The 27,999-nt window shown below is 48.8% G+C and overlaps 4 protein-coding genes across 8 annotated transcripts in view; 3 read left to right on the top strand and 1 right to left on the bottom strand.

Moving 5' to 3' along the window:
* The window catches only part of VPS33A (VPS33A core subunit of CORVET and HOPS complexes), a 36,621-nt gene extending 33,718 nt beyond the window's left edge, over positions 1 to 2,903 (top strand). Inside the window, exon 13 of the mRNA XM_002823905.6 lies at positions 42 to 2,903. Within this exon, the coding sequence (XP_002823951.3) occupies positions 42 to 223 (182 nt within the window). The 3' untranslated portion in view covers positions 224 to 2,903. The remainder of the gene's footprint in view (positions 1 to 41) is intronic.
* Positions 2,904 to 4,984: 2,081 nt separating this feature from the next.
* Positions 4,985 to 6,054, top strand: LOC129049361 (uncharacterized). The gene is made up of 2 exons (XM_055078515.1): positions 4,985 to 5,128; positions 5,697 to 6,054. Exon 2 carries the CDS (start codon positions 5,920 to 5,922, stop codon positions 6,052 to 6,054), a length of 135 nt encoding a protein of 44 aa, XP_054934490.1. The 5' UTR covers positions 4,985 to 5,128; positions 5,697 to 5,919.
* A 352-nt stretch (positions 6,055 to 6,406) lies between these two features.
* DIABLO (diablo IAP-binding mitochondrial protein) lies at positions 6,407 to 23,834 on the top strand. 4 transcript variants are annotated; one of them, XM_054526352.2, is made up of 7 exons: positions 6,407 to 6,535; positions 7,887 to 8,019; positions 13,273 to 13,404; positions 14,808 to 14,918; positions 15,093 to 15,189; positions 15,568 to 15,642; positions 22,978 to 23,834. In XM_054526352.2, exons 1-7 carry the CDS (start codon positions 6,486 to 6,488, stop codon positions 23,172 to 23,174), a joined length of 795 nt encoding a protein of 264 aa, XP_054382327.1. In that variant the 5' UTR covers positions 6,407 to 6,485; the 3' UTR covers positions 23,175 to 23,834.
* B3GNT4 (UDP-GlcNAc:betaGal beta-1,3-N-acetylglucosaminyltransferase 4) lies at positions 23,562 to 27,971 on the bottom strand. 2 transcript variants are annotated; one of them, XM_024257069.3, is made up of 2 exons: positions 27,683 to 27,971; positions 23,562 to 25,192 (listed from the first exon to the last, which is right to left on the bottom strand). In XM_024257069.3, the coding sequence occupies exon 2, from the start codon at positions 25,181 to 25,183 to the stop codon at positions 24,122 to 24,124; it is 1,062 nt and encodes a 353-aa protein (XP_024112837.2). In that variant the 5' UTR covers positions 25,184 to 25,192; positions 27,683 to 27,971; the 3' UTR covers positions 23,562 to 24,121. The 2 variants fall into 2 exon arrangements, with proteins under 2 accessions (XP_024112837.2, XP_063568343.1); XM_063712273.1 differs by lacking the exon at positions 27,683 to 27,971 and adding an exon at positions 26,828 to 27,052.
* Between the last annotated feature and the right edge of the window lie 28 nt (positions 27,972 to 27,999).

The following is a 27,999-nucleotide window of genomic DNA, read 5'->3' as shown; positions in this document are numbered from 1 at the left end:
TAATAATAAATAGTTTTTAATTCTGAAATGTTAAATTTTAGGTCAACCAGGAGAAAACCGAGTGACTCTGATATTTTTCCTCGGGGGCGTAACCTTCGCTGAAATTGCTGCCCTGCGATTTCTCTCCCAATTGGAAGATGGAGGTACAGAATATGTCATTGCCACCACTAAACTAATGAATGGAACCAGTTGGATAGAGGCTCTGATGGAAAAACCTTTCTAGGATGTGCAGAGGAGACTTAACAAGTATACTGCAGAATAAACTGCCTCTTCGAAGAAGTTGCTGAAAGGAAGTAAAACCCCATAGAAGAAACATGGGAATACAGAATATATTCTGGGGTGAGCTTCTTAAATTATACTACTGTTTACTGCTTTCTCCTTCTCTTTTGTATTCCTTTTTTTTTTTTTCCTTTGAGACGGAGTCTTGCTCTGTCACCCAGACTAGAGTGCAGTGGCATGGTCTCACCTCACTGCAACCTCCACCTCCTGGGTTCAAGCAATTCTCCTGCCTCAGCCTCCTGAGTAACTGGGACTACAGGTGTGCACCACCACACCCGGCTAATTTTTGTATTTTTAGTAGAGTGGTGTTTCACCATGTTGGCCAGGCTGGTCTCAAACTCCTGACCTCAGGTGATCCACCTGCCTCGGCCTCCCACAGTGCTGGGATTACAGGCCTGAGCCACCGTGCCCGGCCCCTAATCTGCTGAAGAAAGAATAGAAGAAAATCAGCCTGAGTAAAAGCAGCACTGGTTTTGAGTTTTCTAAGCTCAGGGTCTTCATTAGAGACCTCTGGAAATACATTAAGGATGATGGGGGTAGATAATCCATTCAGCCAGACAAATGGGGCCAGCTCTTAAAATAAGAAAGCTGAGACTGAGGAAGTGAAACTGAAAATAAAAAGAGAAAGTCCATCCTTTAATCCCCAGTGCTAAATTTCTTCAAGGCGCATCAGGCCTAGGACAGTGGTTAAGTGTTGGGAGCTGGAGATCATTTTATCACTGAGTTGAGATTTCTTTTTCCTGCAGAGTATGGGAGATTGTATTTAGGGTCATCAGTCGCTGTCGCAGCTGATCACTAAGGCAAGTTTGCTTCCTTCTACTTCTTACAAAGCAAGAAGTTTAGGGGAGCTTCTTGCCCAGAAACAAAGTTTATGCTCTATGTGATCAGCTACATCTCTTTAGGTTCCATACTTAGCAGGGGCTTTTGACATGGAAGAATGTGGTAATTGGGGAGCAGCCTTCTGAGAATTCAGCCTTTGAAATAATTCAAAGACAGTTTCTTAGCACACACGTTAACTCCAGACACAGCAGTGGTGGATGCCTCCATTGAGGTTTCCGTTTTCTCTTCTGTCCATCAAGGGCCCAACATCCAACTGGTCCCACAGTGAGCAGGGGCAACTCTTGCTGCTTCAGCATCTGGCCACTTCATTTCCGTGGTAACTGCCACGTGTACTTTTCTAGCAGTCTGTGGCCACTCCGTACTCAGCTGCAAACACTTTGTTTCAGCCCCCTCTCTGGTGACCTCAGCCTTCTCCAGGTGTATCTCTTGATGCTCTTGGAGACCAGCAGCCACAGCTGCTGCTACTCCTGCAGGAGACTGTCAGGCTGTGGTGGGGCGCAGGGATGTTGGAGGAGAAGTTGGAAATCCGTGTGTTCCCTGCCTCTCTGCTGCTCCATCTCAGCTTCTGGAGGAGTTAAGGCACCAAGGGCACCAAGTCAGGTTGGCGGCTTTGCTCCCCTTGCCCAAGCCTCTAGCAAAACTAGCTGGTCCCCTGCTTTGCTGGGTCCCAGCCAGGTGTGGTTTTGGTTGTTGATTAGTAACCACACATTGTTTTTCCCCACCTGTTTCGTTAGTGGAGTTTTGTTTTGTTTTGTTTTTGTTTGTTTGAGACAGAGTCTCACGCTCTTTCCAGGCTGGAGTGCAGTGGTGTGATGTTGGCTCACTGCAACCTCCACTTCCTGGGTTCAGATGATTCTCGTGCCTCAGCCCCCTGAGTAGCTGGGATTACAGATGTGCATCAGCACACCTGGCTAATTTTTGTATTTTTAGTAGAGACGGGGTTTCACCATATTGGCCAGGCTGGTCTCGAACTCCTGACCTCAGGTGATTGGCCCACCTTGGCCTCCCCAAGTGCTGGGATTATAGGTGTGAGCCACTGCGCCCAGCCCATTAGTGGAGTTCTGATGGGCACGGTAAATATTATTAATGAAAGAGAAATTCTGTATACTTTTAAAACAATATCTTTAATAAAAGAATGAAGGATGGCAGAGATAATAATTGAAAGATTAGTTTCTCATGGAATTAATTTGGCCTTGATATTCAGTATTTGGAAACGTCTTAAAGAAAACCATTTTCATTGTAGAAAATCCTTTTTCAAATACTTGTTATATCCCAGGGAGATTAGTTTATACCTTCCACCTCAGGCAGTCATCAGCTGCTTTAGAGAACGAAATCCACCCTGCCCCTCCATGTTTTTGGTTCCTGGGGCTTAATTCAAGTCTGGTCAAGTCTCCCTGGCTGGGGATTCTGTCCTGGGAACAGATACTCAGTTGTAGTCTCATGTGTCTGCACTCACCCAAGACACTATATACTTGCTTGCTCAGAGCATAGTTAGGTCAGCTCCTAAAAATGCATTCAGCAGAAGACTGAAAAACTTCAATTGCTTCATTTGTATGCAAATAGAAAATGGTAGATAATTATATATTACACGCCTTTGTGTAAGTTCATTTAATACTTGAAGCAGTCTTTGTCTCAAAAGAGTATGCCCTTACTGAGAAAGGATATGTGAATGGTACATTTATTGTTGGGGAGAGTGGATTGTTTACATCATGTCTGGACTTTTGTCTAGTTGGGTAGACAGTTCTACACCAGCAGCCCCCTTAATAAAGAAGTCTACACAGACACTGTTTTGTGTCTTGCTATACAGTGTTGAATTCTAACCAACAGAGAATTAAGTATTTTGTTAATTGTGGAGCAAAAGAGTAATGGTTGAAAGAGGGATGATTTAAAACAGCACATTTAATTCTCAGAGAAAACTGGGACAGTCTTATTGTGAGTTCTATTCCATTCAGATCTGCCCTCACTGGAAATGGATTATGATTAAGCATGATGTGTTGGTCGGTCTTGTTCTCAGTTGTACACTAAAGACCAGCCTGTCACCAGGAGGAAGTGTTTGTATTGAGCAGAGTTTAATTCAAGAAGAAATTATTTTTTTGAGATGAGGTCTTATTCTGTGCCCAGGCTGGAGTGCAGTGGCACAATCATAGCTCACTGCAGCCTTGAACTTCTGGGCTCAAGCAGTCCTCCTGCCTCAGTCTCACGAGTAGCTGGGACTATAGGAAAGCACCACCACACCCAGCAATTTTTTTTTCTTCCTTTTAGAGACAGGGTCTATGTTGCTCAAACTCCTGGCCTCAAGAGAAATAATTCTTTTTTTCTTTTTTATTAAATTTATTATCTTTTTAATTTTCTGTAGAGACGGATCTCACTATGTTGGCCAGGGTGGTCTCGAACTCCTAGCTTTAAGCAGCCCTCCTGCCTCAGCCCCACAAAGTGTTGGGATTATGGGTGTGAGTCACCACACCAGCTGAAATACTCTTTTTAAAATATCAAAATGAACTGGATGTCTAAAGCAGACAGTAAGAGGGACTATGATAAAGATGGTGAGGCAAAAAATGCAGACATCACATAGATGATCTTCCTTAGACTGAATTTATTGTAGTCTGATATATTCAGTCATGTGGTTTAATGATGACATCCTATAGAAAATAGAGGATACCTTTTTTGTCAGACAACAGAAGAAAAAGGCAGTTATTTAAAATTTCTCAGATTCTTTTATTTCTAAATGGATTAGTGTGAATTTCAAGCCACATAGTGATTCTTAGCTTAAGTTACTCCGTTGCTGTCAAACACCCAAAATCGGGCGGTAACAAGGGGCCGCAAAGGCTAGAACACTTAACTGCCTGGAGACATCCATTTGAAGGATGTGAGAGTTAAAAGGGAACAGAATCAGGCCTATTTTTAATAGCCTGTCTGTTTCATCCATTATTTTGGTGTGGAGAAGGGTATAAATCTCAGCTGTACTCCGTTTCCACTAGGTAGGACACGGAAGATGACCAGTTCTCTGGGGGAGTAATTACTACTCACTGGCTTCCTGAGCAGCTTGATAATGTTCTGCTCCTGTTTTCAGCCTCACTGTGGCCAAGGCAATAATTTGATAATAAGAGATCCTGATTAAATTAAGGAGCCATTTGCTTCTGAACGATGATGTTGATAAAAGGGTTGATGTCCACACTGCCTGCCCTTTTCAAAGGTCAGAAAACAGTCTTGAACTAAAAACTACTGCAACAAGCAAAATAATCAGAAGCAGCATAGTTTATGCTTTCGTTTCCTTTGTTGTTGCATCTGGGAAAGTGTCTGTTCTTTGCAGAAATCCTCCCTGGCTCCTTTTGCCTCACATTGTGAGGAGGTGAAATTGGAAGTGTCCCATTGGGAAGGTATCTGCATAATGAGTCTGTAAGCTGCAAAACTCTGTAAATCGGAATCAAGCACTCAGGAGATCTCGGTCACTTAAGCTTGGTTCTCACACTCGTGCATGCTTGCACTTGCATGTTTTTTAAGACAACAGCTTTTGCTTTAGTAGTTGGGCGGTCGCAAGTCAACACTGTCCAGTGGTTCTTCTGGTGCCCAGACTCGGAGGAGATGGGACTGCTCTCAATGTGTTTGTTAGAAACGAAACTATTGGCACTATAACCCCATAACCCCTTACAATGTTCAGAAAAAAACAAGAAGGGGCTTGAAATACCCACTAGTGTACCGCCTGCTCAGCCCATCTGGGTCTGTGAAACCACATCTGAGCCCTGTGGGCTGTGGTGGAGACACAGGCGGAGGGCGGGCAGGGTTGCCAGCGCCCCGCCTGGGCTGAGAACGCCTGTGCGCAGCTCCCTGAGAGATCGGGGACCACGCGGAGGTTGTAATTGGTCTCTAGACCACACCTAGTTGTTGAGTGCTGCTGCTTGAAAAATCTCAGTTCTGCCGAGATCGCAGAATACACACAAGCTACCTTTGGGCACCAGAGCAGACGGAACCGCGGAGCTTCAGGGTGGAAGAGTCGTGGAAACTTTGCCAAGTAAGTGAGGTGGGAAGAGAAGGAAGCCAGTGCTTGACACTGTGGGGAGTGGCTGGGCAAAGCAGCATTGGAGGTGCTGTAGGGTTCCTACTGTCTGATGAGCTAGTGTGGGGTTCTTACTGTCTGATGCCGTCTCTGGTGTAAGTTAGCAGGGCTGGGGCAGATGCACAGAGCACGGTGGGGGAGGTGAGCCTAGGATCGGATTGATGCCCACCCACCACCTGGCACCCTGCAGTCCCAGCTGGCCGGAAGGCAAGCATGCCGGACCACAAAGCAAAGATCCTCCAGCTCTGCTGCTGGCAAGCCTCGGGGCCAGGGGACTCACAGAAGGGCAGGTTTGGGCCTGTGCCTTCCTCGTGCCCAAATGGGTCTGTCTCCCCTTCCCCTTCCAGCCAGGGCCGCAGCTGGGGCTGCAGCTTGGGTGACGGGAAAAGAAAGCTTTACTCCACCAGCCCATTAGCGGCACTCACAGCATTAAAAATGCAGGAAGTGGTGGGAGGAGCGGGCCGGGGAGGAAAACTCATGCAGCTGCGGGGCGCGGGGAAGAGCCGGGCTTCTGCTTCCTCAGCCCGGATCAGAGCCGAAGAACGAGGGCAGTTTGGGTTGAGAAGGATTCTCCAGTGCAACCGAGAAGCCAGCGTCCAGGAGGCTGTTGGGGAGGTCGGCACTGTGGGCTTCCTGGCCTTCGTTTGCTGTTTCGAGGGCCAGGACCTCGGGTGTTCCCGTCCGCCCCTCTGGGACGGCGCCAGCCCGGCAGGTCGCCGACCGTCCCGGGGCTCCCGCGCAGCGCGATGCCGGCCTCGTCCACCGTCCACGTGCTGCAGCTGCTGCGGGAGCTGCTCGCCTTCGTGCTCCTCAGCTACACTGTGCTCATCGGGGCGCTGCTGCTGGCCGGCTGGACCACTTACTTCCTGGTGCTGAAGTGACAGCGCCGCCGCCGCGCCCGCCCCGCCTCCCGCCCGGCCCCGCCTCCCGCCCGGCCCCGCCTCCCGCCCGGCCCCGCCTCCCGCCCGGCCCCGCCTCCGTAACTCACCAGGGAATTCCCTTCAAGCCGTGGCCGGAACTGAGTCCCCGCCCGCCCTCCAGCGTCACGGCGCCCGACCCACCTCCGCGTCCTCAGGCCCTGTATATGCCCCGCCCCACGCGGAAGTTCCGGCGGTTGGTTGCCTTGCGCGGCCGTTACAGCAGTTGCCCTAAGCCTCGCCCCCTTTCCCCCTGTCTGCCCAATCCCGACTGCTTCCTTGGGTGGGGGCGTGGCCATGGGGCGAGGCGCTCTCAGGTGGAAGCCTTGCCCCGCTCCGCGCTCACGAAGCTGCGTCACTTCCGGCGTGTGCGTCTGGCGTCCGACAGCTGCATAATGGCGGTTCTGAAGAGTTGGCTGTCGCGCAGCGTAACCTTACTCTTCAGGTACCGCTGCGGCCGCGTAGAGGGGACAGGACCAGAGGGAGGGACCGACGCGGATAGCGCTGTGGCCCGGCCCACGGCGCCCGCCTTCCTTACGCGCTCATCCCTCGTCCGCCCAGCTGGGTCGCGGCGTCTCGCCCCGGTCGGGAGGACTGAGGACAGCCCCGCCTCCGCCCCCTGGGTCAAGCCCGGCTTCCTTTTCAGTTCGTCCATCTTCTACAAACGAGTTCCCGAGACCCCGGGCTGCCTTCTTGGGGCCGCTCCGCTTCCCGACCAGCTCTCGTCAGCCACTCGAGGTCCCTGAGGAGACGTTGAGAGGAGGAGGGACACGGCATGGGGGAGTCCGGGAAGGGAGACGAGCGTCTGAGGACGTCCTCCCGAGGGCAGAAGGGGCCCGGGGAGCTGGCGCAGGGCTCCGCTCCTAGCGCTGCATGCTCCTGGGCGATTGTAGCGGGACCGTCACACACACCTGGCACCCAGGCCAGGGGTCTAGAGCTAAATTCTGCCTGCAGGAGTGGTTATTGTGGCAGCCGTTTCTAAAAACTTTAAAGGCAACATTTTATTTTATTTATTTCATTTTATTTCATTTTTTTGAGACAGGATCTGCTTCTGTCGCCCAGGCTGGAGTGCAGTGGCTAGATTTCAGCTCACTGCAACCTCTGCCTCCTGGGTTCAAGCGATTCTCAGTCTCAGCCTCCCGAGTAGCTGGGATTACAGGCGCCCGCCACCACACCCGGCTAATTTTTTTTTTCTTTTTTATTTTTGTTTTGTTTTGTTTTGTTTGAGACTGAGTCTTGCTCTATTGCCCAGGCTGAAGTGCAGTGGGGCGCTCTCGGCTCACTGCAACCTCTGCCTCCCAGGTTCAAGCGATTCTCCTGCCTCAGCCTCGCGAGTAGCTGGGATTACAGGAGCGTGCCACCACTCTGGTCTAATTTTTGTGTTTTAAGTAGAGATGGGGTTTCACCATGTTGGCCAGGCTGATCTCGAACTCCTGACCTCAAGTGATCTACCCGCCTCGGCCTTTATTTATTTATTTATTTATTTTTAATAGACACGGGGTCATGTTGCCAGCCAGTTGCCCAGGCTGGTCGTGAACTCCTAGGCTCAAGTGATCCTCCCGCCTTGCCCTTGGCCTTCCAAGTGCTAGGATTAGAGGCGTGAGCCACCAACACCCTGCCTGAGGCAACATTTTAAACTTGGTGTATGTTGAAAATTTCAAAACCCCTCAGCTGTCCTGCATCCTCATTTAGGTTCCTGCTTGGCTCGAGTTTGACTTTACAGCCCCTGCAAGTAAATCCAAGAGCCTGTTACAGATTGGCGGTCGTGCCTTATGAAATCTGACTTCTACTTCCAGGTACAGACAGTGTTTGTGTGTTCCTGTTGTGGCTAACTTTAAGAAGCGGTGTTTCTCAGAATTGATAAGACCATGGCACAAAACTGTGACGGTTGGCTTTGGAGTAACACTGTGTGCGGTTCCTATTGCACAGGTACTGTCGTGTGCAGTGATTCTTATCTCGTGTACCGTGTCCTCTTGAAGTCTCAAGAGGACGGTGAAGCATTAGACAAGCTGCCATAGTTTTTCCCAGTGCTCCCATCCCTTCCCCCACAGTACCAGCATCTTTTCACAGTTGAGCAGATGTATTAATGTTCTCATTTTGATTGTCTCATTTGGTAGGAACAGCACATCAAATTGTATAAAGCAAGTAGAGAGAAATGAGAGGATATTACAGTCTGTTAACAAAGTAGTCTTTGATTCAACAGAAATTTATTGAGCAACTTTTATGTGCAAGACACTGAGAACGTAAGAATGAACAACAAAAAATTCTTGTTCTCACAAAGTGCTTTGTGGAGATTAGGAGAAAATATAAAATATCAGCTGGTGATAAATGGTAGGAAGAAAACAGGGCTGGGCACAGTGGCTGATGCCCAGGGCTTTGGGAGGCTGAGGTGGGAGGATGGCTTAAGCTCAGGAGTTTGAGACCAGCCTGGTCAACATAGGGAGACTCTGTCTCTACAAAAAAGAAAAAAAAATTAGCCAGGTGTGGTGGCTTACACCTGTAGTCAAAACTACTCAGGAGGCTGAGGCAGGAAGATCACTTGAGCCCAGGAGTTTGAGGCTGCAGTGAGCTATGATATCACCACTGCTCTCCAGCCTGGGCGACAGGGCAAGACCTTTTCTCAAAAACAAAACGAAACAAAACAAATGAGGTAAATGTATAGGCAATTCTGAGAGGGAGTTTTGTTTAAGATAAAGGTGGTCAAGCTACTCTGATAAGGCGAAGTAGAGATCTGAATGTTCTGAAAGAGCCATTATACTCTCGTGCGGGGAGGAGCTTGCCAGGCAGGAGGAACTCAGAAGGACAAAGACCTAGAAGCAGAAGTATGCCTGGTATGTCTGAGGAGCATGGAGTTAATGTGTCTGGAGCCGAATGGGGGAGACCGTAATAGATGAAGCCAGAGAGTTAACTGATAATCAGATTGTGTGCTTTGTCTTTTGTGGGCCATTGTTGTAAGGCTTTGGGTTTTCTGAAAAGCCGCAGAGGATTTTTTTTTTTTTTTAAGACAGAGTCTCACTCTGTTGCCAGGCTGCAGTGCAATGGCACAATCTTGGCTCCCTGCAACCTCCGCCTCCCAGGTTCAAGCAATTCTCATGCCTCAGCCTCCCGAGTAGCTGGGACTACAGGCGCCCGCCACCACACCCGGCTAATTTTTTTGTATTTGTAGTAGAGACGGGATTTCACCGTGTGTTAGCCAGGATGGTCTCGATCTCCTGACCTCGTGATCCACCCGCCTCGGCCTCCCAACGTGCTGGGATTACAGGCGTGAGCTATCGCGTCCGGCCAGATTCCAAGATTTTTTAAAGGCCTTAGCAACTGAATGAATGGCGATGCAATTTAGTAGGATGGAGAGGAGTGGATTTTGAAAGGAAAAAAAGTTTTTGGAAATGTCATTTCTAAGTTGTCTAGGAGACATCTAGGTGGAGCTGTCAAGTAGTTGATATAAAAGTGGTACTGCATTTAAAAAAATCATAGCTTATATGCTTTATGAGGAAGAGCTAGAGAGGAAACCAGCAAGCTCCATTTAAGCAAAATATTCCTGCCACTTACGTGTGTGTTCATCACAAAAGGAAGATTAATTCCATGTATCACAAGTATTTTCAGCATCTTCTGAGGCTCACTCATGAGCCGTCACCTTACTGTGCCTCACTTCAGTTGTCATCTCTGCATGCTGATGAATCCATAGCCCTAAAACCCCTCACTTGAATACCAGGCCATTTTCGGCCACAATTGGGACAACCTTTTTTTTTTTTTTTTTTTTTTTTTAGGTTTGTCCTTTCTCAGTTATTATATTACTTTCTAAGCCCGGTTAACCTCAGTTCTGGGCCACATGACTGGGGTCTCCAGTCATTTAGTACAGCAGTGCCACTTCCATTCTTCAAAACCCCTCAGTGGTCAGCTAGGCACGATGGCTCTCTCTTGTGATCCCAGTACTTTTGAAGGCTGAGGTGGGAGGATCGCTGTAGGCCAAGAGTTCGAGACCAGCCTGGGAAACAGCGAGACCACCCCTCTACAAAAAATAATTAGCTAGGTGTGGTGGCGTGTGTCTGTAGTCGTAGCTACCTGGGAGGCAGGAGGATCATTTGATTCCAGGAGTTCAAGGCTGCAGTGAGCTGGAATCACAACACTGTACTCCATCCTGGGCAACCGAATGAGAAATGAAAAACCTACAGTGGCTTTCCATGAGACTTTCAGAACTAAACCTGCACTCCAGGGCCCTAGTGAGTCTCATTTCTCTTGTGCCATTGCTCCAACCAGGCTAGATCCCTGGACATCCCCTGCAACAAAAGTATTCTTTTCCTCATTGTTACGTATTCTCCAGGATGCCTGGCCATCCTGATTCTAGGTATCTTTAGTACCAAGTCTCACCTCTATTTAAAGCCTTTCCTTATTCCTGTCCAACAACCATCTCCTCCTTTCTGGCCACTTAATATTGTATATTTTGATATTTGAGGATAATCCTTTGGCACTCTCCTGAGTCATCAGAGCATAATGGGAAGGGTACAGACTTTGAAGTGAGATTTGGTTTGAGGTCTAGATATGACTTTTTGGAAAAGTTATATAACTATTCTGAGCTTCCATGTCATTGCTGGTAAATAAGGAAGGATAATAACTGGACTGTTGTGAGGAACAAGTGAAAACACATTATAAAATGTAGCACATTATGAAGACTTATCAGAATATTGAGACAAAATTAGCTTCTTGTGAGCAGAGGTGTCTTTCTTTCTTTTGTAGTCCTGTATAAGATGCCTAATGAATACTTACTTCTTTGATTGAAATATAAAGTTCTTGATTTGTTCATATCAAAAATATTTCTTGACTGCCTCTTTCAACATGCAGTGATTCTGAGTGTTTGTACTCTGAATAGCAAAAACAAGACAGAACACAGAGTGATTAATTTCTTTTTTTCTTTTTTTTCTTTTTGAGACGAGTTTCACTCTTATCGCCCAGGCTGGAGTGCAGTGGCATGATCTTGGCTCACTGCAACCTCCACCTCCTGGGTTCAGGCAATTCTCCTGCCTCAGCCTCCCTAGTAGCTGGGATTACAGGTACCCGCCATCACGCCCAGCTAATTTGTGTCTTTTTAGTAGGGATGGGATTTCACCATGTTGGCCAGGTTTGTCTCAAACTCCTGACCTCAGCTGATCTGCCCGTCTCGGCCTCCCAAAGTGCTGGGATTACAGGTGCGAGTAAGAAGTGCTTTGCTGAGGAGGAAAAAGGCAGAGAGTCATGGATGATGTGTCATTACAGTTGCCAGTATTTAGTCAAGGTGGCCACAGTCCCTTAACTCTTAAGGTGATTATATTAGTCTTTCCTTTTTTAAAACAGCTGAGGTCAGGCTGGGCATGGTGGCTCACGCCTGTAATCCCAGCACTTTGGGAGACCAAAGCATGTGTATCACTTGAGGTCAGGAGTTCAAGACCAGCCTGGGCAACATGATGAAACTCCATCTCTACTAAATATACAAAAAAAAATAGCGAAGCGTGGTGGCGGGTGCCTGTAATCCCAGCCACTGGGGAGGCTGAGGCAGGAAAATTGCTTGAACCCAGGAGATGGAGGTTGCAATGAGCCAAGATTGAACCACTGCACTCCAGCCTGGGTGACAGAGTGAGACTCTTGTCTCAAAAAAAAATAAAATAGCTGAGGTCCCCCCATCAACACTGTACTGCTTCATTCTGCTCAGAATTGCCCTCCCCCATCCACTTCTTTTTTTTGGGAGACAGTCTCGCTCTGTCGCCCAGGCTGAAGTGAAGTGGCACGATCTTGGCTCTCACTGCAACCTCCACCTCCTGGGTTCAAGCGATTCTCCTGCCTCAGCCTCCCAAGTAGCTGGGTCTACAGGCACCCACCACCATGCCCGGCTAATTTTTTTTTTTTTTTTTTGTATTTCTAGTAGAGTTGGGGTTTCGCCATGTTGGCCAGGCTGGTCTTGATTTCTTGACCTTGCGATCTCCCCACGTCGGCCTCCCAAAGTATTGGGATTACAGGCGTGAGCCACTGTGCCCGGCCCACTTTATTAGACTCAGCTTAATCCTCATCAAACTTGTGAAGCCTTTTCTAAGCTATTAGCACTCAACATAGAACTGATTGCTCTGTTCTGCATGCCCCCAATGTAGCTTATACATACTCCTCCCACAGCTTCCATGATACATGATTGTGTTCATTTTTCTAGTTCTGTTAGCCCATCATCCTCCTCTCTCTCCCATTGCACCTGTGTTTGAGGGCAAAGAATGTCTTGTTGAGACTTGTGTCTCAAGTATCTAACACTGTTAATGAATGAATTGTAATCTTATCAATTTGTTGGTTATAATCAATAGTTTTGTTTTGGTTTGGTTTGGTTTTTTTTGAGATGGAGTCTTGCTCTGTCACCAGGCTGGAGTGCAGTGGTGCAATCTCGGCTCACTGCAACTTCCGCCTCCTGGGTTCAAGTGACTCTTCTGCCTCAGCCTCCCAAGTAGCTGGGACTACAGGCACATGCCACCATGCCCAGCTAATTTTTATATTTTTAGTAGAGACGGGATTTCACCATGTTGGCCAGGATCGTCTCGATCTCCTGACCTTGTGATCCGCCTACCTCAGCCTCCCAAAGTGCTGGGATTACAGGCATGAACCACAGTGCCCAGCACTTTTTTTTTTTTGACAGAGTCTTGCTCTGTCGCCCAGGCTGGAGTGCAGTGGCGCAGTCTCGGCTTACTGTAACTTCTGCCTCCTGGGTTCAAGCGATTCTCCTGCCTCAGCCTCCCAAGTAGCTGGGATTACAGACGTACACCACTACCACCCGGCTAATTTTTGTATTTTTTAGTAAAGACAGGGTTTCACCATGTTGGCCAGGCTGGTCTCAAACTCCTGACCTCAAGTGATCTGCCTGTGTCTGCCTCTCAAAGTGCTGGTATTACAGGTGTGAGCCACCGCACCCTGCCATATTTTATTTTATATGTAAAGAAATAATTTGCTCTTTGGAGCAGAGAATGAAAGTTGGTAGAAAGCATACTCCGGAATTATTTCTCTATATTGACTTAAATTGCCAAAATAAGGCCTTAAAAAATATAACACAAAGAAATATAGTGCAGTTTCAGCCTAAAACACTAAGCAGCATGACAATTATGTTTTTTACTTGCCTATTGGTAAAAAAGTTCTCAGTTTGAGCTTTAGAGGTTGAGTGACAATGTTTGTGTCTTTCAGAAATCGGAGCCTCATTCCCTTAGTAGTGAAGCATTGATGAGGAGAGCGGTGTCTTTGGTAACAGATAGCACCTCTACCTTTCTCTCTCAGACCACATATGCATTGATTGAAGCTATTACTGAATATACTAAGGTATGTCTCCTCTTGTTAACTCTTGATCTTCTAAACCATGGTTTAGCAAATAATGGCTCACAACCAAATTGCGCCTGATGCCCATGTTGGTATTTGATTGAAACATAGCCAGGCCTATTTGTTTATGTATTGTCAGTAATGGTTTTTGAGGATTTGAGTAGTTTCAACAGAGGCTGTAAGGCCCACAAAGCCTAAAATATTTACTGTCAGGCCCTTCACAAAAAAAGTTTGCTGAGCCCTGATCTAAATCACTCGTTTTTAGACTTTTCCCAGGCACCTTTTTTTACAGAAAAATCTTAAATGTGGCAGCCTAGTATATAAAACAAGAGTAAAGCTGATGTGGTTCAGTTAAGGGCACAGGGGCCCGTGGTCCATCAACAGAGGTTTCTCTGTGAGGATTATTTAAAAACCACTGATCTAACCTAATAGAAAAGAGAGTATATGGGCCAGGCGTGGTGGCTCACATCTGTAATCCCAGCAGTTTGGGAGGCCAAGGCAGGAGGATCATTTGGGGCCAGGAGTTTAAGACCAACCCAGTCAATGTAGCAAGCCCCATCTCTAGCAGAAAAAAAATTTTAAACTTAGCCAGGCATGGTGTGTTGTGTGCCTATAGTTCCAGTGACTCCAGGGGCTGAGGTGGGAGGATCACTTGAGTCTAGGAGTTTGAGGTTACAGTGAGCTATGAACATGCCACTGCACTTCAGTCTGGGTGACATAGAATCCTGTTTGTAAAAAATAATAAAATTTTTTTTTTTTTTGAGATGGAGTCTTGCTTACGCAGGCTGGAGTGCAGTGGAGTGATCTCAGCTCACTGCAGCCTCTGCCTTGTGGATTCAAGCGATTTTCCTTCCTCAGCCTCCTGAGTAGCTGGGATTACAGGTGTGCGCCACCATGCCCAGCTAATTTTTTTGTATTTTTAGTAGAGACGGGGTTTCGCCATGTTGGCCAAGCTGGTCTCGAACTCCTGACTTCAGGTGATCCACCTGTCTTAGCCTCCCAAAGTGTTAGGATTACAGGCATGAGCCACTGCACCCAGCCAATAAAAATTTTTCAAAGTGTATATGGATAATCAAAGGTATTGAAGTCTCATTTGTGCATTTGTTTTACATATATTTTCTCGCAGCTTTTTTTCCCCCTCAACCTTTAGAGTTTTCCCTTGCATTGTTTTCTCTTTCTGTGTCTGAATTGCTGACAAGCTTTTAAAAACACAGAAGTTTACAGATGGAGATACTAATGTCCTGATACCTTTACTTCATAGGATAATAGTGCAATTTCATTGAGGCAGCAGGATGGAAGAGCCAGTTTGCTGTAATGGGACTTAATTTCCTTGAGGTGGAAATCTCTCTATTCCTTCTGCTATGTCTCACTTATTTTACTCAGGCTTGTTCATTCTGTATTTGTAGGCTGTTTATACCTTAACTTCTCTTTACCGACAATATACAAGTTTACTTGGGAAAATGAATTCACAGGAGGAAGATGAAGTGTGGCAGGTGATCATAGGAGCCAGAGCTGAGGTAAGCAGAAAGTTCTAGGCATTTCTGTGTTAGTGCACCTACCTCATGTGGTATCTAAATTATTGAACTAAGTCTAATCAATATAATCAGTGTTCTCTAAATCTACTACTTTAAGTCCATTTAAATGGGCTAGACCTTTCATGCTGTCTGAAGCACTTTGCTTGATTTATATAGATGACTTCAAAACACCAAGAGTACTTGAAGCTGGAAACCACTTGGATGACTGCAGTTGGGCTTTCAGAGATGGCAGCAGAAGCTGCATATCAAACTGGTAGGTTCAAGTTTTGTGTTGGTGGTTTTTTTTTTAACTAGGGAGGTACCATTTGAGTTTTCATCTGGTTTTCTAAAATGAGGGCTTTATAGTAAATGGTCTAAGTGGCTCTAACTTTGAGAAATTTTCCCCATTTCCTACATATTAACCTACATTTTATTTGCACAATAGAAGCAATGAGCATACCCTTGCAGACCAGACCAGTAGAAGCTAGGTTATGTCTTCAAAATGAAAAATGATAAAACTATTACCATTGGAAAATTGGATTGCTTCCAAATAGTTTGAGCTTTTTTTGGTAATACAATTTATTAACAATCATAGAATTACACCGTTGGATGAGACTTGAGATGATTAATCTATGTGAACCTTTTTGTACAGATGGAGAAAATGAGACCTGGAATCATAGTCAGTGGCAAAACCAGGACAAATTATTTATCTATGTCAGGCTTCGTGGTAAGCATTTCGTAGGCACTTTTTGTATGTGAAGAAACTAGAGGGCAGATGGGCCAAATCTTTCAGCTAAGATGACATGGTGTGGTGAGTAAGCAGCCAAGCTGAGATTCAGCTGAGTAGGTCTTTGTTTTTTATAAAATAGAGATGGGGTTTTACAGTGTCGCACAGGCTAATCTTGAAATCCTAGGCTCAAGCAGTCTACCCACCTTGGCCTCCCAAAGTGCTGGGATTATAGGCATGAGCCACCCAGCCAAACAGGTCGAATTCCAAAGCCTTTGCTTCTCCTATTCTCCCAGCAGCCAGTGCTTTGTCCTCTGCACCTTAGTGTCCCAAGGTGCCCATCGTAGAACATCCTACCTGTCTGGTCCCAAACTAGGTAGGTAGGCTCACAGAAAATTTTTTTTTTTTTTTTTAAATGGAGTTTTGTTCCTGTCACCCAGGCTGGAGTGCACTGGCGCCATCTAGGCTCACTGCAACCTCCACCTCCTGGGTTTGAGTGATTCTCCTGCCTCAGCCTCCCAAGTAGCTGGGATTACAGGCACCCGCCACCACGCCCAGCTAGTTTTTGTATTTTTAATAGAGAAGGGGTTTTGCCATGTAGGCCAGGCTGGTCTTGAACTCCTGACCTCAGGTGATCCACCCGCCTTGGCCTCCCAAAGTGCTGGGATTACAGGCATGAGCCACTGCATCCGGGCAATTTTTTTTTTTGAGACAGAGTTTCACTCTTGGTGCCCAGGCTGCAGTGGTGGCACTTTCTCAGCTCGCTGCAACCTCTGCCTCTCCAGTTCAAGCAACTCTCCTGCCTCAGCCTCCCGATTACAAGCATGCACCACCACTCCTGGCTAATTTTTGTATTTTTAGTAGAGATGGGTTTCGCCATGTTGCCCAGGCTGGTCTCAAACTCCTCACCTCAGCCTCTCAAAGTGCTGGGATTATAGGTGTGAGCCACCGCACCCAGCTGGCTCACAAAAATAATAGCCTAGTACTCGCTCTTATTAAGAAACTGGTTGCAGTGGCTCACGCCTATAATCCCAGCACTTTGGGAGACCAAGGATGGCGGATCACTTGAGGTGGGTCACTTGAGGTCAAGAGTTTGAGACTACCCTGGCCAACGTGGTGTGAAACCCTGTCTCTACTAAAAATACAAAATTAGCCGGGTGTAGTGGCACACACCTGTGCAGGAGAATGGCTTGAACCCAGGAGGTGGAGGCTACAGTGAGACGAGATGGCTCCACTGCACCTCAAGCCTTGGTGACAGAGCGAGACTCTGTCTCAAGAAAAAAAAAAGAAACTGGTATGAGTCAGGCACAGGGCCTCACGCGTGTCTTTGGGAAGCCAAGGCGGGCAGATTGCTGGAGCCCAGGAGTTCAAGGGCAACACAGCGAAACCCCATCTCTACCAAAAATACAAAAATTAGGTGGGCGTGTTGGCGCTCGCCTGTAGTCCCAGCTACTCGGGAGGCGGAGGTGGGAGGATTGCTTGAACCCAGGAGCTCAAGGCTGCAGTGAGCTATGATCATGCCTGCGCACTCCATCCTAGGCAAAAGAGCTAGACCCTGTCTCAAAAAAGAAATTGTTACATTAAAACATACTCTTGTTTTCTGATGTCAAGATTAGCAGGCTAGGGTTCTCAAGCATCAAATCTTAAAAATGATACAAAGGGCTAGGTGTGGTGGCTCACACCTGTAATCCCAGCTACTTGGGAGGGTGAGGTAGGAGGATCACTTGAGCCTGGGAGGCAGAGGTTGTGGTGAGGCGAGATCATTGCACTCCAGCCTGGGCAACAGAGTGAGACCCCATCTCAAAAAGATATAAAACATTTTTTAAGGTAAGTGTTGTGTCATCATACTGAAAAACAAAAAATAATTCTTTTAGGTTTTTTTTGTTGTTATTTTTTTCCAGAGACAGAGTCTCACTCTGTCCCCTAGGCTGGAGTGCAGTGGTGTGAACTCAGCTCACTGCAACCTCCAGCTCCCTGGTTCAAGCAATTCTCTTGCCTCTACCTCCTGAGTAGCTGGGATTGGAGGCACCTGGCACCATGCCTGGCTAATTTTTGTATTTTTAGTAGAGACAGGGTTTCACCATGTTGGCCAGACTGGTCTTGAATTCCTGATCTCAGGTGTTCTGCCTGCCTCAGCCTCCCAAAGTGGTGGGATTACAGACATGAGCCACCACGCTTGGCCCAGAAAAAGTAGTGATCCTGAGGGATCAGAGATTTGGAACAAGAATGAAACAACAGAAGTGTGAAGTGTGGAAGCAGCATTATAGTCGTGCCACACAAAGATGGCAGTGGATTCCTGGGTGCAGTGAACAGGAGGATATGCTTAGATCTAGAAGGAAAAAGGAGGAGAGGATGTATAAGCATTATCTGAGAAAAGTAGACATTTTCCTCGAACTCATAGAAAGGGCTAACAAAGTTGTAAACAGATTTTTTTTTTTTTTTTTTTCCCTGAGACAAGGTCTTACTCTGTCACCAGGCTGGAGTACAATGGCACAATCATGGCGCACTGCTTACTACAGCCTTAGCCTCTGGGCTCAAACGATCCTACCACATCAGTCTCCCAAGTAGCTGGGATTATATGTTTCTGGTAGAGAGGGTTTTGCCATGTTGTCCAGGCTGGTCTTGAACTCCTGAGCTCAAGTGATCCGCCCGCCTTGGCCTCTCAAACTGCTGGGATTACAGACATGAGACACTGTGCACGGCCTTATGATTTCACTTTTTTAACAAAAAATCTGGTCCAGGTGCAGTGGCTCATACCTGTTGTAATCCCAGCACTTTGGGATGCCTAAGCGGGTGGATCACTTGAGCTCAGGAGTTCGAGACCAGACTTGACAACATGATGAAACCCTGTCTCTACAAAAAAATTAGCCAGGCATGGTGGTATGTAGTCCCAGCTTCTTGGGAAGCTGAGGTGAGAGGATCACTTGGTCCCAGGAGGTCGAGGCTGCAGTAAGCCATGATCAGGCCAGTGTACCCCATCCTGGTTGACAAAGCAAGACCCTGTCTTAAAAACAAAAAAATGGCCAGACACGGTGGCTCACGCCTGTAATTCCAGCACTTCGGGAGGCTGAGGTGGGCGGATCATGCGGTCAGGAGATTAAGACCATTCTGGTTAACATGGTAAAACCCCATCTCTACTAAAAATACAAAAAAAATTAGCCATGTGTGGTGGTGGGTGCCTGTAGTCCTAGCTACTCGGGAGGCTGAGGCAGAAGAATGGCGTGAACCTGGGAGGCGGAGCTTGCAGTGAGCAGAGATCACGCCACTGCACTCCAGCCTGGGCAACAGAGCAAAACTCCATCTCAAAACCAAACAAAAATTAAATAAATAAATAAGCTAATAATAAAATAACAGCATAACAAAAAGATTCAGAGTAAAATCCCAAAAGCTACTAGGAAAAAATAGATTACCTACAAAGGAAGTAGAATCAAACATCAGGCATCTTCTCCGCAACACTAGAGGTGACGATAAATCTATAGCCTAGGATTTTATGTATAGCCAGCTACCATCAAAAAGTGAGAATAAAAGATATCCTCAGACATAGACTCAAAGTACCACCTGCATACACTTTCTGGAAGAACTATGAAGAAGGAAAAATCAGTTTTGAAAGAAGCTACTAAGATTTTTTTTCAAAAGTTCTGAGTGTAAAACAACTTTTTAAATTTGGGAAAGTGAAAACATGCTAAGCACATTGACATTAGACATTGTTAAACACTGCAAAGAGAATGAGTAGGAGTGGGAGGAAACTTGGTAGCTCCAATTGAGGCAGGAAAGGTTTAAAAAGAAAACCTGTTAATTAGAAAATACAAAATTTTGGGCCGGGCGCAGTAGTTCACACCTATAATCCCAGCACTTTGGAAGGCCAAGTCAGGTGGATCAGCTGAGATCAGGAGTTCGAGACCAGCCTGGCCAACATGGCAAAACCCCATCTCTAATTTAAAAAAAAAAAAAAAAAAAAGAAATTATAGGAATAATTTCAAACATCAATGATTGCAGTAAAAATAAACTTATTAAATGACACTTTTAGATTGTGTTCCAAAAAAATCTAGCTAAAACTAGCTAAATCAAAGAAAGCATTCAAGATAAAAAGCAGTCAATAGGACAGAAAATTAAGACATCAATCATGAAATATACTTAATAAGGCAAAAACTGATAGAATTACAAGGAGATCTCAGAGATGTGTGTAATACTCAATTTTCTGAGCACACTTGCAGGTCAGGACAACCAAAAAAATTAAAGCTATTAAGGATTAGAACAGAATTTGTTTTGGAGACAGGGTCTTGCTCTGTTGCCCAGGCTGGAGTGTAATGGCATGATCACAGCTTACTGCAGCCTTGACCTGGGCTCAGGCCATCTTCCCATTTCAGCCTCCCAAGTAGCCCAACTAATTTTTTTTTTTTTTTTTTTTAAGAGATGTGGTCTTGTTATGTTGCCCAGGCTGATTCTGAACTCCTGGGCTCAAGTGATCCTCCTGCCTTGGCCTGCCAAAGTGCTAGGATCACAGGCATGAGCTGAGCCACTATACCCAGCTCAGTGTGATTTTTTGTTTTTTATTTTGGAGACAGGGTCTCATTCTGTCACCCTGGTTGGAGTGCAGTGCCTTGATCTTGGCTCACCGTTACTTCTGCCTCCCAGCCTCAAGCAATCCTGTCTCAGCCTCCTGAGTAGCTGGGACCACAGGCAGTCACCACCACGCCCGATTAATCTTTTTTATTTTTTGGTAGAGATGGGGTTTCACCATGTTCCCCAGGCTAGTCTCGAACTCCTGAGCTAAGGCAGTCCACCTGCCTCAGCCTCCCAAAGTGCTGGGATTACAGGCGTGAACCACTGTACCTGTCTGTGATTTTTTTTTTTTTTTTACTTTTAACTAAACAAAGGAAAATCAGATTTGTGTGTGTGAGAGAGACAGGGTCCATGCGGGAATTCCGTGGTGGGATCATAGATCATAGCTTGCTGTAGTCGCAACCTCCTGGGCTCAAGTGATCCTCCCCACCTTAGCCTCCCCAGTAGCTGGGATTACAGGTGCGCACCACCATGCCCCAGCTAATTTTTTTATTTTTAGTAGAAACAGAGTTTCGCTAAGTTTCCCACACTGGTTTCGCAACACCTCACAAATGTATATATACTGAATATAAAACTTTGCCCCCTCCCTCTAAATCTACATATTCTTCTAAGACACAAAGTAAATTTTGTACCAGGTGACAAAAGGAAGAGACAACAAAATCATTTAAAAAATTGATATATCAGCTGGGCGCGGCGGCTCACGCCTGTAATCCCAGCACTTTGGGAGGCTGAGGCGGGCGGATCACGAGGTCAGGAGATCGAGACCATCCTGGCTAACGTGGTGAAACCCTATCTCCACTAAAATAACAACAACAACAAAAATTAGGCATGGTGGTGGGTGCCTGTAGTCCCAGCTACTCAGGAGGCTGAGGCAGGAGAATGGCGTCAACCCGGGAGGTGGAGCTTGCAGTGAGCCAAGATCGCGCCACTGCACTCCAGCCTGGGTGACAGAGCAAGACTCTGTCTCAAAAAAAAAAAAAAAAGTAGAAATGGTATTCAAAGATTTTGATGTCCCCAAAATGGACACCAGGGCCTAGGATGTTTCGTGGGAGAGTTTTATCAAATCTTCCAAAACTATAATACCTATGTTACTGTAAGTGTACCAGTGCAAAGAAAGTAATGACAAGCCTCGTCTTACAACTGTATGAAGCCAGCATAGCCCCTGATCCCAAACTGGACTAGGGCAGCACCAAAATGAAAAGCTCAGTATCACTTCAAAATGTAGCCGTAAATCAAACATAGCCATTTACCCCCAAAATAGAATGATAGTTCAACACTGTAAAAAACTATAGCGCGAGACTCCTTCTCAAAAAATATATATATAATTCACTACTTGAGATGATATATCCATAAAGGAGAAAAACCACTTAATATATGCCCAAAATATCTTCAATGTAGCCATTTATGATTCGAATCTAAGTACAATTATGAAGAGATAATTTTCTTAATGTAATAAAGGTTTAAGTAATCCTATTTAATTGTGTGAACTATCAGAAGTGTTTTCATCGAAGTCAGAAGAGGAGGATGCCTGCCATTCTCCACTACCTGTCAACATCGTATTGAAGGTTCTTGTTAATGCAGTAAGATCAAAATATTCTATAGATGAATTGATGAAATGTTTATACCCAGATGATGAAATACACTAACTAGCAGCAGGTAAAATGAGAGCTCAAACACTTTTTTTTTTTTTTTTTTTTTGGAGACGAGTTTCACTCTTGCCTAGGCTGGAGTGAAGTGGCGCGATCTCAGCTCACTGCAACCTCTTCCTCCCAGGTTCAAGCAATTCTCCTGCTTCAGCCTCCCGAGTAGCTGTGACTAGAGGTGCACTCCGCCACACCCAGCTACTTTTTTTGTATTTTAGTAGAAATGGGGTTTCACTGTGTTACCCAGGCTGGTCTCGAACTCCTGAGCTCAGGCAGTCCACCCACCTCAGCATCCCAAAGTGCTAGGATTACAGGCATGAGCCACCGCGCCCGGCCTTTTTCTTTTTTTGAGACGGAGTCTCTGTTGCCCAGGCTGGAGTGCAGTGGCACGATCTTGGCTCACTTCAGCCTTCGCCTCCCGGGTCCAAGCTATTCTCCTGCCTCAGCCTCCCAAGTAGGTGGGATTACAGGCATGCGCCACCATGCCTGGCTAATTTTTTTTTGTATTTTTGGTAGAGACGGGGGTTCGCCATGTTGGCCAGGCTGGTCTGGAACTCCTGACCCTCAGGTGATCCGCCTGCCTTGGCTTCCCAAAGTGCTGAGATTAGAGGCGTGAGCCACTGCGCCTGGCCTTCAAAACATGTTTAAGTGAAAAAATTATAAAACATGTTTCATACCTTTTATGTTGTTACATAAATTTATAGTAACAAAATATTTTTCTATGCATTCCTTTACCTTTAAAGATTAGTTAAGGTGATGAAAGGGATCTTTGACAATTTTATTCATGATCTCTTTGTCAGAAAGAAATGGATGACTTGTAGTTAAAAAAAAATGCATCAAAGGTCTATACTAAAAGCTCTGTAGCTATAAAGATGATTGTGAGAGTTGTATTTAATTGTGATGTTGGCCACTGGCAGCTGAAGAAAAATGCTGTTTTTGACAGTGTCGGTTAAATCCAGACCTGAACATAGAGGTGGAAGTTTCTTTGCAGAGAGAGAAGACCGGGAGGTCAAGGAAAATGACCCCAAGAGGGGTTCAGATGACAGCCACAGCACCCCCAGGCCGACGTCCACATGAGCCTTCTGCGCCCTGCACGGCTACTCAACCCGATTGTCCCATCTTTTGGCAGGCGCAGATCAGGCCTCTATAACCGCCAGGAATCACATTCAGCTGGTGAAACTGCAGGTGGAGGAGGTGCACCAGCTCTCCCGGAAAGCAGAAACCAAGCTGGCAGAAGCACAGATAGAAGAGCTCCGTCAGAAAACACAGGAGGAAGGGGAGGAGCGGGCGGAGTCGGAGCAGGAGGCCTACCTGCGTGAGGATTGAGGGCCTGAGCCCACTGCCCTGTCTCAGGGGCAGATGCCACCCTGCCCAGGGTTGGCATGACTGTCTCTGCACCGAGAAGAGGCGGCAGGTCCTGCTCTGGCCAATCAGGCGAGACGCCATTGTGAGCTGTGAGTGCCTCCTGTGGTCTCAGGCTTGTGCTGGACCTGGTTCTTAGCCCTTGGGCACTGCACCCTGTTTAACATTTCACCCCACTCTACAGCTGCTCTTACCCATTTTTTTACCTCACACCCAAAGCATTTTGCCAACCTGGGTCAGAGAGAGGAGTCCTTTTTGTCATGCCCTTAAGTTCAGCAACTATTTAACCTGTTTTGTCTTATTTACGTCGTCAAAAATGATTTAGTACTTGTTCCCTCTGTTGGGATGCCAGTTGTGGCAGGGGGAGGGGAACCTGTACAGTTTGTACGATTTTTTTTTAAGTATTTCTGATGTGTTCTCTGATCTGCGCCCACTGCCCTGTGAGGACAACTGAGGCCAAGGAGTGAAAAGTCTATTACTACTAAGAGAAGGGATGCAGAGTGTTTACCTGGTGCTCTCAACAGGACTCTTAACACAGGCCTCTTGTTCCCTTTCTTTCCTTTACGTTTCTCTATTGTATCCAAAGGAGAAGAGTAAGATTTTGTTTGCATCTAAAAGAGAAAATGCGTCTCTCTCCTGGGGTCCTATGCAGCCTCCTTCCTTGAGGTCCCAGACTGGCAGCACCCCAGGCAGCTCCTGACAGGTTCCTGGCAGCATTTGCTACGCTTTGGCTCCCATTCAACATATGCTGGACAAGTTAGCTGGGTTGCAGTTTTTTAATCAGAGCTAACAGGGTGAGGGGAGTTACAAAAACCAAGTTGGCATTTTCTGTAGACCAGCAGGGATCAATTTCTCATCATGATAGAGAATCAGCACTGAGTCCACTCTCAGGCTGTTGCCCAACCCACCCTTCAGCGCTGGGGTATGGGGGCGGCTGCACACTTGAGCCCCTCATCTGTCACCAGTGCCCACATGGTCCACATCTCGAGGGGGCTGAGGCGGTGCACCAGCAGGAGCCCCCTATACAGGCAGGGGTCTAAGGGGTCCAGGGGACTCCGGATTCCAAATGTCTTGAAGCCAGCATGGTGCATGGGGCTGAGCCCCAGCCTCCTCAGGCACATACCCACAAAGACATCATCAATGGGGAAGAGTTCAGCCTCTTCCATGATAGCCTGGAGGCGCTGCACCATGGCTCTGGACATGACATACCCTCCTCCACCAGCATAGGGTGGGTAGTGGGTGGCTCTGTACATTGAGGGTGGGATGAAGTATTTGACCTTAGTGTTCCTGTTGGGCAGGGCTTGGCGGATGACATCTCCCACCAGGAGGTCCTGGGCCGGGTCCCAGCCATCCAGGAACTCTAACACGTTGGGGACGTGGACAAAGACATCGTCATCTCCCTTTAGCATGAAATGGGCCTGGGGGCAGGCAGCCATCACCCAGCGCTGCAGGTGCAGCTCCTTGAGCGTCAGGTTGAAGAAGTCCTCAGTGAAGTCCCACTGGAGGATGTCATCAAACTCCCTACTCTCATAGGCCAGCAGCTGGGCTGGGGGAGTGGGTCCTGCCACCCCTAGGAGGAACACCAGCTTCAGCTGCCGGCCCCTAGCCCGGCCCCCCACCCTGCCCCACGTGCTGCGGATAGCCGCACGGTGCTCCACGTGACCAGGCTGTGACTTGATGGCCAGGAGCAAGAAGGTATCCTTGGAACAGCCTGAAGGCTCCAGCAAGATAGAGAAATTTCGGCAGTGGCGATATGTCAAGAAGAGACGGTGACGGCTAGGCAGGGACAGAGAGGCGCTAGACACTGTGTGGTTGGGTGGACACCAGCTGTGACGGGGCGCTGGGGGAGCCCAGAAAGGCTGGTGGGCTGTGGGGTCTCCTGCGGGCTTGGCCTCCTTCCTCAGGAAGAGCAGGCAGCCGAGCAACAGCACAGCCAAGCTGTACGAGACCAGCCAGCCCAGCCTGCGGAGCATCGCCGGTCCCTGCAACGAGAGAGCCACCTGAGCAGGGCCCAGCCCCGGGTCCCTGTCCCTGTCCCCAAGAGTTGGGCAGGAGTTAACCTGCAACCCAGCAGCTAAGTCCCTGCTGGCCTCTGGACTTCCTTTTATTCTCAGCGTGTCCTCAGGCTCTTTCCAGAGTCCTCCCTCCCCTGAGGATGGGCTAAGCACAGCTGCTTTGCCAGCCCTTGCCCTCCTCTGCCATCATCTGAGGACTCCTGGGTTTTTCCCCAAAATGATTTGCAGCCACTTTACAGCTGACACCATAAACGTTCCCAACCATTCTTCCAGGAAACTCGAGCACCTGATGAGTTTTAGGCACAGACTCAGTTTAGCTTGGATCAAATTCACTTAAGTGTGGAACTGACATTCAGGGCTTTTCAAGTGGGAAGTGAAACCATTTCCCAAAAAAAGCCTGGTGCCTGTGCAGTCCTGTGTTGGGCGTCTCCAAGATGACCGGGAGTGCACTGCCTCCCTTGGAGGGGAACTAGCACCACAGGGTGGCCGTGGCCACCAAAGCACACACCCTTTACACCTGCCTTAGAGGTCGGGGCTTCCAGGAGGGAGGGAGGGAGACGAAGCCACACAAAGCAAGAGGGGAAGCAGGAAAGCTGGGGACTTGTATCAGGGATGGCTTCCGAGGCACCCTGCCCCGCCTTCCCACCACGTTCTAAGTGGTGATTTCTCCCAGGGACCTGAAAAGAAGGATGAGGAGACAGAATCCACCAGAGTGGCCTGCCTGAGCTCCACAGTAGCAAAGCCGGTCTTCAGTTTCTGATTTTTGTCCCTCCGTTGTCTCCCTCTGCCCCAGTCCCCTCCCCTTGACCTCCACTGCCAAGTCGTCCTGTCCCTTCACTTCTGACCACTCTGCCGCATTGGCCACTGCCACAGCCGCCACCACCACAAAAGCAACTGCTAGGTGCTAGGGATGCAGTGGCAAAGAAGACAGGGTCGCTGCCCTTTCAGAGGGGAACACAAAACGCATAGGAACCAGGTATGTTGAGAAGTTAGTCTAATGCAGAGAACTGGCTGACGCGGAGGACAGATCCCATAGCCAAGGGTAGCTGAAAAGCCCTCCTTGATGGAGGGACGTTTGAGCAAGAACTGAGGAATGGGGACCTTGCGTGAAGACCTGGGGTCTCTGCAGGCCGAAGGCAGAGTCAGGCAGCTCCAGGGCAGGAGTGAGGGGAGAGAGAAGGGAGAGGGGGGCCCAGCGGGTTTACAGTAGGAAGAGGCCGGCCCAGCTAGTGAAAGAGCTAGGGTTTTGTTGGTTTTTTTGAGACAGTGTCTCTGTCATCCAGACTCTAGTGCAGTGGCACAATTATAGCTCACTGCAGCCTGGAACTCCTGGGTTCAAGCGATCCTCCGGCCTCGGCCTCCCCAGTAGCTGGGACTACAGGCGTGCAGGGCCTGGCTAATTTATTTTTTATAGAGATGTGGTATCCCTTTGTTGCCTGGACTGGTCTGGAACCCCTGGCCTCAAGCGATCCTCCCGCCTCGGCCTCCCAAAGCATTGGGACTACAGGCGTGAGCCACCGGCCAGAGTTTTCTGAGCCCCCTGGAGATCTATGCGGGGGCGGGGGACAAGGGGGTCTGGCAGAGGCGGTGAAAGAATCTGACCTTTGGTAAAAGGCCACTCCTACCGCCCCTTCCCTGGTGGGCTGCGGAAGGCTGGGGAGGAAGCATGAAGGGCAGCTGGAGACTGTCTCCGTGCTCAGGATGCCGGGCGGCGGCGGCGGCGGGGTCGAAGCGAGATGAGTCTCAGGTGTGCGAGCACCGCGGGCTGTGGACGAGAGGCCCGGGCGGGCGGCGGTGCCATTCACCCAGAAGGGCGCACAGCAGGTGGCTTGGTTCCGTCCCGGGAGGTTTCAGCCCAGGCTGCGCCGCGGCCCGGGTGGCCCCTGTCCCGCCGCGGGCGTCCCCAGGCGCTGGCCGCACCGCCTCGCCCCGCCGCCCTCCGAGCCGCGGAGACTCCAGAGCCCGGCTCTCCACCCGCCGCGGAACGCACGACCCCGTCTGGTGGGGAGCGGGTCCGAGCGCCTCGGACCCACAGGACTCGGTGACCCAAAACGCCCCGGCGAGGGCAGGGGGCGAACTCTGGTTCATTCTTTCAACGCGACAGTCTCCGAAGGGCTGACGGCAGCAGAGACCCACTCTGCGGGGACCCCCGGGCCGGGGTTGGCGGCAGCGCTGCGCGTCGGGCGCGGGCGGCCCAGGCTGGCGGGGTCTGCCACGCCCGGCTCCAGCCTCTGTCCCCAGCCTGGAGAACCGAAGCCGAGCGGCCCGTGGGCCCCGAGCCGTGCCCGCCGAGGCCAGACTCGCGCCGCACCCGGGCGGGGCCGGCGTCCTCGCGGGGACCCTGGGGGACCGGGGAGCGGGCCGCGGGGTGCAAAGGCACGGCCGCCCTGGCGACGCCCCTCCCTGCACGGTGACCCAGCCTCCCTCACAGCAGCGGCGTCCCGGCCCCCAACCTACCTGAACGTGACGCCGGGGTACGGGCGAGGAGCTCGTGCAGCGGAGCCAGGGCGGATGGTGCCCAGGTGCGCGGAGCTCTCGGGGCTCCGGGGTGGGCGGGGCTTCTGGAGGAGGTGGGGATTTGGGGCGGGGGTTCTGGCGGGGGCGGGTTCGGGGCCTCCCCGGACCCAGCCGCGGGTCTCCGTGGCGCCCGAGGCTGGGCGCACGTGTCCCGCGCCCGGTGCTGAGGTCCGCACGAGCCGGGTTGGCCAGAGGCTGCTTCTCCTTCCCAGGACGCCGGCGCCACACCCGCCCCCCGACGCGTGCGGCGGGACAGA

This window comes from Pongo abelii, chromosome 10 (genome assembly GCF_028885655.2).
Source record: "Pongo abelii isolate AG06213 chromosome 10, NHGRI_mPonAbe1-v2.0_pri, whole genome shotgun sequence".
In the NCBI taxonomy this organism is placed as follows: Eukaryota; Metazoa; Chordata; class Mammalia; order Primates; family Hominidae; genus Pongo; species Pongo abelii.
Note: the sequence above shows the minus strand (reverse complement) of the source record. Positions and strands in the feature narration are given on the sequence as shown.

Coding starts and splice junctions, on each gene's coding strand:
- LOC129049361 (XM_055078515.1), top strand. CDS start 5,920: ATGCCGGCCTCGTCCACCGTCCACGTGCTGCAGCTGCTGCGGGAGCTG.
- DIABLO (XM_054526352.2), top strand. CDS start 6,486: ATGGCGGTTCTGAAGAGTTGGCTGTCGCGCAGCGTAACCTTACTCTTC. Junction 14,919..15,092: donor TCATAGGAGCCAGAGCTGAG/GTAAGCAGAAAG, acceptor TGATTTATATAG/ATGACTTCAAAACACCAAGA. Junction 15,190..15,567: donor AGAAGCTGCATATCAAACTG/GTAGGTTCAAGT, acceptor CTTTTTGTACAG/ATGGAGAAAATGAGACCTGG.
- B3GNT4 (XM_063712273.1), bottom strand. CDS start 26,893: ATGCTTCCTCCCCAGCCTTCCGCAGCCCACCAGGGAAGGGGCGGTAGG. Junction 25,193..26,827: donor GGAGTGGCCTTTTACCAAAG/GTCAGATTCTTT, acceptor CTCTCGTTGCAG/GGACCGGCGATGCTCCGCAG.